The 12,234-nt window shown below is 51.3% G+C and overlaps 1 protein-coding gene across 1 annotated transcript; it reads right to left on the bottom strand.

Moving 5' to 3' along the window:
- Window positions 1-1,374: 1,374 nt before the first annotated feature.
- LOC116987217 (C3a anaphylatoxin chemotactic receptor-like) lies at window positions 1,375-2,415 on the bottom strand. Its single transcript, XM_033043079.1, has one exon. It carries the CDS (start codon window positions 2,392-2,394, stop codon window positions 1,375-1,377), a length of 1,020 nt encoding a protein of 339 aa, XP_032898970.1. The 5' UTR covers window positions 2,395-2,415.
- Window positions 2,416-12,234: the final 9,819 nt, after the last annotated feature.

The following is a 12,234-nucleotide window of genomic DNA, read 5'->3' as shown; positions in this document are numbered from 1 at the left end:
GTGTTTGATTCACACGCGTGTTTGCAAGCACAGAACATGTGAGTTGACGACGGGATCATGCGTGTGGCATGTCTGAGCCGTGTGGAACAAAGTCTCTCATTGTAGCCCGCACATGACAATAATAATAATAATAATACATTTTATTTATGGGCGCCTTTCAAGAGTCTCAAGGACACCTTACAAAAATTGAGCAAGTAGAGGAAAAACATGTAAGCGGAATGAAATAAATAGTAGAGACATGACTAGTACACAAAGTAAAGACAGAATTCAATACAAAACGCAATATGAGGCAATTAATGCACAGATGAAAAGGGACGGGGACGTGGGGCTAAGGATAGGCAGAGGTGAAGAGATGGGTCTTGAGGCGGGACTGGAAGATGGTGAGGGACACGGAATTGTGGATCAGTTGGGGGAGGGAGTTCCAGAGCCTGGGAGCTGCCCTGGAGAAGGCTCTGTCCCCAAAACTGCGGAGGTTGGACTTGTGGATGGAGAGGAGACCGGCTGATGTGGATCTGAGGGACCATGAGGGTTGGTAGGGGGAGAGGAGGTCAGTGGGATATGGGGGGGCCAGATGGTGGAGGGCTTTGTAGGTGAGGATCAGGATTTTGTAGTTGATCCGGTGGGAGATGGGAAGCCAGTGAAGTTGTTTGAGGACTGGAGTGATGTGATGCCAGGATTTGGTGTGGGTGATGAGTCGGGTGGCTGCGTTCTGGACCAGTTGGAGTCGGTTGATGTAGGTGGAGCTGATGCCAAGGAGAAGTGAGTTGCAATAGTCCAGTCGGGAGGAGATGAAGGCATGGATGAGTCTTTCAGCAGCGGGAGGTGTGAGAGAGGGTCTGAGTTTGGCGATGTTGCGGAGATGAAAGAAGGAGGTTTTAATGACATGGCGGATGTGAGGCTCAAGGGAGAGGGTGGAATCAAAGATCACGCCAAGGTTGCGGGCCTGGGGAGATGGGGAGACAGTGGTGCCGTCGATGGTGAGAGTGGGGTTATTGATTTTGCTGAGTGTGGCTTTGGAGCCTATGAGGAGGAATTCTGTCTTATCGCTGTTGAGTTTGAGAATAATGAACCTCGTCCTCAGCCCCCCCGGTCTCCACTCCCCCCCCCCCCCCCCCCATCTCCACCCTCCCACGTCACCCCTCACGCTCTCTACGTCAATTGCCCCCCACCCTGGTCACCCCCCCTCGCCCCCCCCTCATGATTCCCTCTCCCCCCCCCTCGTTCACTGATCCCCCTCTCTGTTGCCCCCTCCCCTCACAGTGACCCCATGACCCCTGATCCCAACCCCCCTCTTGCCCCCCTCTCTGTTGCCGTCTCGACCTCCTCACGGTAACCCCAGTTGCCCCCCCCACTGCATTGCCCTCCCCCCCCCCCTCAGGCCCTGTTGTCGGGGGTCTCTGTCTTGGGGCCGCTGCTGTCCGTGTTGGCGTGTAGCGAGTGTAGTGTGGTGCGGAGACGGGTGATGAGCCGTGCCCAGGGTCCGCGCCCAACCACCACGTACAGCAGTGGGTTGATACAGCTGTTGGCGTACGCCAGGCCGGTGGCAAGGGGCAGGGCGGTGGGCAGAGCAGTTCCCGCACACACGTGGAGCAGGTAGAGCAGATGGAAGGGTAGCCAACACACAAAGAACACCGCCACGATCAGGTAGACCACCCTGCCCGGCAAGCGCCCGGACCTCCGCCGCCAACGCCGCCCCACCTGCACGCTGATGATGCCGTAGCAAGCCGTGATGGTGGCCAGCGGCAGCAGGAAGGCAAGGACAAACCGTGCCATCACCAGCTGACCAAGGCGGCCACCATCCTCCCGGTAGAAGCAGTAGGTCTTCCCCTCCTCCTCATCCACCAGCGTCTGCCGGAGGACAAGGAACGGAACGCTCGGGACCGATGCCAATATCCACACCGCCGCGCACACCACTGTCGCCAATTTCACCGTGCGGTGGTTCTGTGACCAGATGGGCAAAGTAACGGACACGCAGCGGTCAACCGCAATGACCGACAGGGTGAAGACGCTGACAAACATGTTGAGCTGGCTGGTGAAGCTGAGGAGCTTGCAGAGCGTCGGGCCGAAGGGCCAGTGATAGCCCAGGGCCTGATTGGCTATGGTGAAGGGGAGCAGGGCGGTGAAGGAGAAGTCGGCCACGGCCAGGTTCAGCACCCAGATCAGGCTCACCCTCTTCTTGACCTCTCGCCCCGCGATCCACAGGACCAGGCCGTTGCCCGACACGCCCAGTACCCACACCAGGCACAGGAGGACCAGGAGGAAGGTCAACCCACCCTCACCGCCCACCGTCGCTGACGGCCAGGAGCTGGAGGAAACTGACCACAGGTAGTCCTCGTCATACACCGGAGGAGTCTCCATGGCGATCGTGTCCACCTGGAGAACAAACCAACTCATCGTCAATCCTCAATCCTCAATCATCAATCCTCAATCATCAAATCCTACACAAGAAAGTAGACAAAAATGCTGGAGGAACTCAGCGGGTGAGGCAGCATTTATGGAGGAAAGGAAATAGGCGACGTTTAGGGTCTCAACCCCGAAGGAATAGGTGACGTTTCGGGTCGAGACCCGGAAGGGTCTCGACCCGAAACGTCACCTATTCCTTCACTCCATAGATGCTGCCTCACCCGCTGAGTTTCTCCAGCATTTTTGTCATCAGTCTGAAGAAGGGTCTCGACCCGAAACGTCACCTATTCCTTCACTCCATAGATGCTGCCTCACCCGCTGAGTTCCTCAAGTACCTTCGATTTTCCAGCATCTGCAGTTCCTTCTTAAACATCCCACACAAGAAGGTCAAGGGTTACGGGGAGAAGGCAGGAGAACGCGGTTAGGAGGGAGAGATAGGTCAGTCATGATTGAATGGCGGAGTAGACTTGATGGGCCGAATGGCCTAATTCAGCTCCTACAAACCATTTCCCGAAACGTCACCTATGCATCTTCTCCAGAGATGCTGCCTGTCCCACTGAGTTACTCCAGCACTCTGTGTCTATCTTTGGTGTAAACCAGCATCTGCAGTTCCTTTTGACTAGAAACATAGAAATATAGACAATAGGTGCAGGAGTAGGCCACTCGGCCCTTCGAGCCAGCACCGCCATTCAATGTGATCATGGCTGATCATCCACAATCAGTACCCTGTTCCTGCCTTCTCCCCATATCCCTTGATTCCATTAGCCCTAAGAGCTGAATCTAACTCTCTCTTGAAAACATCCAGAGAATCGGCCTCCACTGCATTCTGTGGCAGAGAATTCCACAGATTCACAACTCTCTGGGTGGAAACGTTTTTTCTCATCTCAGTTTTAAATGACCTCCCCTTTATTCTTAGACTGTTGCCCCCTGGTTCTGGACTCGCCCAACATTGGGAACATTTTTCCTGCATCTAGCTTGTCCGGTCCTTTTATAATTTTATACGTTTCTATAAGATACCCTCTCATCCTTCTAAACTCCAGTGAATACAAGCCCAGTCTTTCCAATCTTTCCTCATATGTCAGTTCCGCCATCCCAGGTGAACCTACGCTGCACTTCCTCAACAGCAAGGATGTCCTTCCTCAAAATTAGGAGACCAAAAGTTCGTTCCTACACTTTTAGCAAAGTCAAGGGGTGGAAGATTGCAACCTTCATGTGGTCCGCCCTATTTCGACTAATGCAATCGACTCGACAGGTGCACAGTCGAGAGCATGCTGACCGGTTGCATCGTGGCTTGGTTCGGCAATTTGAGCGCCCTGGAGAGGAAAAGACTACAAAAGTAGTAAACACTGCCCAGTCCATCATTGGCTCTGACCTTCCTTCCATCGAGGGGATTTATCGCAGTCGCTGCCTCAAAAAGGCTGGCAGTATCATCAAAGACCCACACCATCCTGGCCACACACTCATCTCCCTGCTACCTTCAGGTAGAAGGTACAGGAGCCTGAAGACTGCAACAACCAGGTTCAGGAATAGCTACTTCCCCTCAGCCATCAGGCTATTAAACCTGGCTCGGACAAAACTCTGATTATTAATAACCCATTATCTGTTATTTGCACTTTACCAGTTTATTTATTCATGTGTGTATATATTTATATAATACAATACAATTTATTTGTTGTCATTTGAACCCAGAAGTTCAAACGATATTTAGTTTCTGCAGTCATACAAACAAGAAGAACCAAGACACGACACAATTTACACGAACATCCATCACAGTGAATCTCCTCCTCACTATGATGGAAGGCAAAGTCTTATCTCTCCCCTGCTCTCCTCATTCTCCTCCTGATGTCAGAGTCAAAGCCCCCGGGCATAATGGTATATGGACACACTGATCTGTTCTGTAGTCAATGCCGACTATGTTCTGTTGTGCTGAAGCAAATCAAGAATGTCATTGTCCTATCAGGGACACATGACAATAAACTCTCTTGAGCTTGAACTGGACGTGCACAAACGGAAGATCAAATAGAACAAGTTGTCCGACAACTTTAGGCTGTGCAGGCCACATGAAGGAAGAACGTTACAGTCACGTGGCCCACGTGATGTGAGCTGGTGGTTTAACGTTTGGCCGTGAAAGGCACTGCCGACCAGCCGTTACTGCATGTTGCTGCCTCTGTGAGAGATTCTCGACACCTGCCTTCCCCGAGTGCCTGTGGGTAACAGGGCTGTGCAGCGGTGAGAGACAGCCGTTACTCTGGTGGTTTACAGAGTGTGGGAATGTGCAGAGATCATTCGCAGCCCGCGACCGTGTGTAGTTGGCGGGAATTATCTGCGCAGTTTCATTCGCACTTTACATCTCCATCTGGTTGTGGTTTCTGTAGGGAGCTGACGGGTGATCCTATAGAGGTGTATAAAACCATCAGGGGATACATAGTGTGTGAGTGCACTGTCTTATATCCAGAGTAGTGGAGTCACGTGCCAGAGATGAGAGCGCAGCGATTCTGTAGCAACTCAAGTTCATGATCATAAGGGATAGGAGCAGAATTAGGCCATTCGGCCCATCAATTCTACTCCACCATTCAATCATGGCTGATCTATCTCTCCCTCCTAACCCCATTCTCCTGCCTTCTCCCCATAACCCCTGACACCCGCACTAATCAAGAATCTATCTATCTCTGCCTTAAATATATCCACTGACTTGTGGCCTCCACAGCCGTCTGTGGCAAAGAATTCCACACATTCACCACCTTGATTTACAGACTTTAGAAGCTTCCTAAATGTAATGACACGATTCTATGTAGTGGCCCTTCTAACTTTAACCAGCTATTAGTCACAGAGTGATACATTGTGGAAACAGGCCCTTCAGCCCAACTTGCCCACACCAGCAAACATGTCCCAGCTACACTAGTCCCACCTGCCTGTGTTTGCTCCATATCCCTCCAAACCTATCCTATCCATGCACCTGTCTAACTGTTTCTTAAACGTTGGGATAGTCCCAGCCTCAACTACCTCCTCCGGCAGCTCGTTCCATACACCCACCACCCACTGTGTGGAAAAGTTACCTCTCAGATTCCTATTAAATCTTTTCCCCTTCACCTTGAACCTATGTCCTCTGATCCTCGATTCCCCTACTCTGGGCAAGAGACTCTGTACATCTACCCGATCTATTCCTCTCATGATTTTATACACCTCTATAAGATGCCCCCTCATCCTCCTGCGCTCCATGGAATAGAGACCCAGCCTGGTCAACCTCTCCCTGTAGCTCACACCCTCTAGTCCTGGCAACATCCTTGTATTCTAGTGTATTCGAGAGATATTTTTTTAAAGGTGAACTTTTTTGTAGTTTATGATGGTGTTTACAGAGTTCTTTGTTCACATATTCTGTTGTGCTTCAAGTAAGGATTCCGTTTCCGTTTCGGCTTACAGGACAATGAAACAATCTGGACTCTTTGACTAAGAGAATTCATCTGAAATCAGTGATAGGCGTACACCCGCATTCATGATTCAGCCTCAAATATCCCTCTAGCCCCCCCCCTTCCTCTCACCCTAAACTGATGCGAGTGTTTGAGACACTCCTACCTCAGAGAAACATCTTCCATCGAAAAATCTCACCAAGTTTCATGTTGCTATCGTCTCTCTCCCCGATCCACCCGATCTCCCGGTTGGTCAACTCCCCCTCCCATTCCCACACTGACCATTCTGTCCGGGGCCTCCTCCATTGTCAGAGTGCAGATACACAAATTGGAGGAACAGCCTCATATTTCACTTGGGCAGTTTACACCCCAGCGGTATGAACATTGACTTCTCTAACTTCAAGTAACCCTTGCTTTCCCTCTCTCTCCATCCCCTCCCCATTCCCAGTTCTCCCACCAGTCTGACTGTCCCCCAATTACTCTATCTCCTTACCCAATGATCTATTCTATAGTTTCCTTGACCTTAGCCCCATTTGATCTCTCGTTTTCACACCTTACTCTTCCATGTCTCCCCCTCTCTCTTGACTCTGTCTGAGGAAGGGTCTCGACCCGAAACGTCACCCATCCCTTCACTCCAGAGACGCTGCCTGTCCCGCTGAGTTACTCCAGCACTTTGTGTCTATCCTCGGTGTAAAGCAGCACCTGCAGTTCCTTCCACCACATCTGTCAACTCACCTCTCTGCTCCTTCAGTCACGGGATCATAGAGGCAGCTCTCTAATCTCCCCTCCTAACGCCAGCAACATCCTGGTGAATCTTCCTGCCTGCACCCTCACATAGACACTTGGCTGATGAAGGCAAGCATGTCCGATACCTTGAGAAAGATTCACAAAGTGCTGGAGGAACTCGAACGGTCAGGCAGCATCTGTGGAGGGAATGGATGGACAGACGACTTTTTGAGTCGGCATTTAGAGGTGTCCATTCCCTCCACAGATGCTGCCTGACCCGTCGAGTTCCTCCAGCACATTGTGATTTTCACAAGGTAGCCACGGCTGCAGTTTCTTGCAGATTTCGACCGGGCTCTGCAGACGGAAAATAGGTTTCCTCGACATTAAGCAGAAAAGCAGAGACTCACCGAGCTGAGAGGGGAACACAAGCACACAGGAGGGCTGGGGTTGCCGGGGGTGTCCGGGGGAAGCTTGTACACTCACCTATAGCAGTCTCTGCCTGGGGTAGTAAACACTACACAGTAAACAATAACCGGAACACAACACTGGAAATACTCAGCAAGGGGGAAAGGAAATGATGGTGAAATATGTCTCAAAGATGCAGGAAAGGTTACACAACTCCATCGAGGAGTTATTGACAATTAATGAAGACATGGGGGAGGGGCGGAGAAATCTGTGGTCAGAGCAAGTTAGTTTCAGTGACTTTAAAGTTTTCATTAGAGTTGATTTTCATTAACTTTCGTAAATCAAGTGGTTGAACTTTTCCCTGGACATTTCACCTTCATTTGTTTCCCCTCTGCACATAAACCTTGCTGTGTGGGTCTGCCCCGACAAGAGAGAGGCTTCAGCACAACTGACCCACTGTGTGGAGGTGAAGAGCAGCTGAATGTGGAGAGAGAGGGAGAGAGAGGGGAAGAGAGAGAAAGAGAGACTGAGAATGAACGAGGGCAACGACCGAAGAGAGGAGAAAACGAGATACAAGAAGAGGGGGTGGTATAATGGAAGCGAAGAGATATAGCCGATACATCTCGCGAATCTGCGAGAGAACAGCATACTTACTCGCCCGATATGTTGTCGCCTTCACTCTCTCTTTCTCTCTCTCTCTCTCTCTTTCCTCTCCTCTTTCCTCCTCTCTCCCCTCCCTCTCTTTTTTCTCCTCCTCTCTCTTTCTCCTCTCCCCTCCTCCTCTCCTCTCCTCGCTCCTTTGCCTCTCTCCTCTCTCTCTTTCCTCCTCTCCCTCTCCCTCCTCTTTTCTCCTCCCCTCTCTCTTCTGCTCTTCCCTCTCTCTCTCTCTCTCTTTCCTCTCTCTCTCTGCTTTTCCCTCTCTCCCCTCCCCCTCTCTTTTCTCCTTCCCTCTTTTCCTCTCTCGCCCCGCGAGAGAGAAAACAAGTCAGGGGGAGGGAGAGAGAGGGAGGGAGGGAGGACTAATGACTAATGACATTGACTGGGTGGTTTACCTGTAAGCCAGTGTGGTTGAGGCAAGGAGCTGGTGATCCTTCCAATGTGGTGTCCATGTGACTCGTTACTCCAGAGGTTGGGCCTCGGTGGTCTCCTCAGTTAAGGGACTTGATGCAAGAGACCACGGCCCCAGTAGACCAGCCCCACCCATCGTCACCTCCTCAAACGTTGCGTGCGTTGAGTAAGACATGTGTGACTTGCCGTGTACAAGCCATGCTGCCGCTGCCGCTGCCGCTCCCTAATTAGCTCAGTCTCTGCGTTTCAGTGGCAGGAAGTTGAGGAACCAGATAGAAATAAGTTTAAAAAAGAAGCGTTTGTGAGATAGAGAGGGTAGACAGTCAGGGTGGGAGTGTCCAAGACTAGAGGGCGCAGCTTTATGGTGAGAGGGGCAAAGTTTAAAGGAGATGTGCGGGGCAGGTTTATTTACACAGAGGGCGGTGGGTGCCTGGAACGCGCTGCCAGGGGTGGGGGTGGAGGCACCAGGGATAGTGATGTTTAAGAGGCTTTTAGACAGGCACATGGATATGCAGGGAATGGAGGGATACGGATCACATACAGGCTGAGGGGATTAGTTTAACTTGGTGTCGTGTCCAGCACGGACATTGTGGGCCGAAGGGCCTGTTCCTGTGCACGTGGAGCGAATGTTGTGTGAAGTTGAAACCAGTGACAGACACAAAGTGCTGGAGTAACTCAGAGGGTCAGGCAGCATCTGTGGAGAACATGGATAGGTGACGTTTTGGGTCAGCACCTTTAATAATAATAATAATACATTTTATTTATGGGCGCATTTCAAGAGTCTCAAGGACACCTTACAAAAATTGAGCATGTAGAGGAAAAACATGTAAGGGGAATGAAATAAATAGTAGAGACATGACTAGTACACAAAGTAAAGACAGAATACAATTCAAAACACAATATGAGGCAATTAATGCACAGATGAAAAGGGAGGGGGACGTGGGGCTAAGGATAGGCAGAGGTGAAGAGATGGGTCTTGAGGCGGGACTGGAAGATGGTGAGGGACACGGAATTGCGGATCAGTTGGGGGAGGGAGTTCCAGAGCCTGGGAGCTGCCCTGGAGAAAACTGCGGAGGTTGGACTTGTGGATGGAGAGTAGACCGGCTGATGTGGATCTGAGGGACCGTGAGGGTTGGTAGGGGGAGAGGAGGTCAGTGAGATATGGGGGGGCCAGATGGTGGAGGGCTTTGTAGGTGAGGATCAGGATTTTATAGGTGATCCGGTGGGAGATGGGAAGCCAGTGAAGTTGTTTGAGGACTGGAGTGATGTGATGCCAGGATTTGGTGTGGGTGATGAGTCGGGCGGCTGCGCCCTTGTTCATCTTATCTCATGTTCTCCACAGATGCTGCCCGACCCGCTGAGTTACTCCAGCACTCTGTGTTCTACACAAGATTCCAGCATCTGCAGTTCCTTGTGTCTCAAGGTAGTCCAAGGGTCTCAAATGAGGTAGATGGGTCAGGACTGCTCTCTGGTTGTGGTAGAATGGTTCAATTGCCTGATAACAGCTGGGAAGAAACTGGGGTACTGATTGTGGATGATCAGCCATGATCACATTGAATGGCGGTGCTGGCTGGAAGGGCTGAATGGCCTACTCCTGCACCTATTGTCTATTGTCCCTGAATCTGGAGTTGTGCGTTTTCAAACTTCTGTATCTCTTACCTGATGGGAGAGGGGGGGGAAGAGGGAGGTTACAGAGAGAATGGGGTTAGGAGGGAGAGATAGATCAGCCATGATTGAATGGTGGAGTAGACTTGATGGGCTGAATGGCCTAATTCTACTCCTCCAACTGATGAGTGTCCGGGGTGAGACTGGTCCTTGATTGGGAAGTGTCTCGATTGCCAGTGGATGGGGCTTCACAGTGGCATGACCTCACATCTGCAGCTGGATGGTGGTGGCAAGTGAAAGGTAGCGAGAGAGAGAGAGATGCCAGTGTGTTAACCGCAGCTAAAGACAACATCCAGCACAACTCTTATCACAGTCTCGGATCAAGGGCTGAGCTCGATCAGAGAGAGACATGGGGTGGCAGCCTGGTGAACATGGAAACCACAAACCATTGTTTCCGTATCGGTGGCCAGCTCCGCGCCCGACAACACCGCGCCCGACAACAGCTGCCAACTCATCCCCCTGGACATTACTTGGTTCAAAGCCAAAACCCGGCCGACTTCGGCTAGTTACGGAGACAGAGATGGGGTCAGAAACAGAGGCAGAAAGAGAGGGGCAGCTCGGTGGCGCAGCGCCAGAGTCCGGGGTTCGATCCTGACTGCACGCTCTCCCCGTGACCTGCGTGGGTTTTCTCCGGGTGCTCCGGTTTCCGCAAAAATTATAAATTGCCCCAAGTGTGTGTAGGATAGTGTTAGTGTGCGGGGGGTCGCTGGTCAGTGAGGGCTCGGTGGGCCGAATGGCCTGTTTCCGTGCTGTATCTCTAAACTAAACTGGGAGAAGTTGGATGAGGTTGGCAAGAATACATTTGACCTGTAACAGCTTCTCGCCAGATTATTAGTTCTGATTATGTGTTGGAAGGAACTGCAGATGCTGGTTTAAACCGAAGATAGACACAAAATGCAGGAGTAACTCAGCGGGACAGGCAGCATCTCTGGAGAGAAGGAATGGGTGACGTTCCCGCTCTAGTCTGAAGAAGGGTCTCGACCCAAAAAATAAAGTACAATGGATGAAGGAGAGCCAGTGGATGTAGTACCTGGACTGACAGAAAGCATTTGATAAGGTCCCACATAGGAGATTAGTGGGCAAAATTAGGGCACATGGTATTGGGGGTAGAATGCTGACATGGATAGAGAATTGGTTGGCAGACAGGAAACAAAGAGTAGGGATTAACTGGTCCCTTTCAGAATGGCAGGCAGTGACTAGTGGGGTACCGCAAGGCTTGGTACTGGGACCAACAGTGACTAGTGGGGTACCGCAAGGCTTGGTGCTGGGACCAACAGTGACTAGTGGGGTACCGCAAGGTTCGGTCCTGGGACCAACAGTGACTAGTGGGGTACCGCAAGGTTCGGTCCTGGGACCGCAGCTATTTACAATTCTCCTGCACCTATTGTCTATGTTTCTACATCACCCATTCCTTCTCTCCACAGATGCTGCATGTCCCGCTGAGTTACTCCATCATTCTGTGTCTATATTAGTTCTGGTGATATTCCCGCACCCTAGAACAGCCCCCGCTCCACTACTCACCCAGATCCCCCGTACATCGGCGAGACCCAGCCACCTTCTCGCTGAACACTTTACAACTTGCCCCCACCTACATCCAAAGTCTGCTTACCCACCACGCCACCTCCAGGTCTAGGCATAAGCTCAGGGGCGACCGCGCCTTTGTGGTTGCAGCCCCTAGACTGTGGAACAGCATCCCCCTTCCCATCAGAACTGCCCCCTCCATCGACTCCTTTAAGTCGAGACTTAAAACTCATCTTTACTCTCAAGCCTTTCTCTGAGGGAGGGCTACATGTATGTATTTATGTATGTACCTAATCTATGAACCAATGTTGTATAACGTTCGTACCTCCACCAATGTAAAGCACTTTGGTCAACTTTGTGCTATAGAAATAAAAGTGGCTTGACTTGACCACCCGAACTGCCCCTCCCATTCCCACACTGACCCTTCTGTTCCAGGCCACCTCCACTGGCTGAGTGAGGCCCAACACAAACTCCTCATATTCTGGTGCCCCCCCGCCCGTTGTGAGTGGACGCTGACTCCGGCCACCGTAACACTGACCGCTCTCCCTCCCCCGCTGGGCACCGCGCAGGGAATATATCCGTGACCAGGATTGTAATGTAGCCGTTTTGAGAGTATAAACTTTGGAAGTTCGTTTAGACAATTGTGTGATTTTGTATTCTGTGGCGGGTTTGTTTGATATTGTTTATATTATTGCAATCATCAATTCCATTTGTTTAAAAAAAGACAGAGAATTGTGGACGCAGCCCAGACCGTCACACACACAAACCAACCTCCCTTCCTTCCATCGACTCCATCTACACCTCACGCTGCCTCGACAAGGCCAGCAGCATCATCAAGGACCAGTCTCACCCCGGTCACTCCCTCTTCTCCCCTCTCCCATCGGGCAAGAGGTACAGAAGTGTGAAAACACACGCACACCTCCAGATTCAGGGACAGTTTCTTCCCGGCTGTTATCAGGCAACTGAACCGTCCTCTCACCAACTAGAGAGCAGTCCTGACCTCCCATCTACCTCATTGGTGACCCTCGGACTATCTTTA

The sequence above is a fragment of the Amblyraja radiata genome, chromosome 25, assembly GCF_010909765.2.
Source record: "Amblyraja radiata isolate CabotCenter1 chromosome 25, sAmbRad1.1.pri, whole genome shotgun sequence".
Taxonomy (NCBI): domain Eukaryota; kingdom Metazoa; phylum Chordata; class Chondrichthyes; order Rajiformes; family Rajidae; genus Amblyraja; species Amblyraja radiata.
This window is presented reverse-complemented; position numbering and strand designations above follow the sequence as displayed.

Bases quoted from the DNA above. Each gene is read 5' to 3' on its own strand.
- LOC116987217 (XM_033043079.1), bottom strand. From the start codon at position 2,394: ATGAGTTGGTTTGTTCTCCAGGTGGACACGATCGCCATGGAGACTCCT.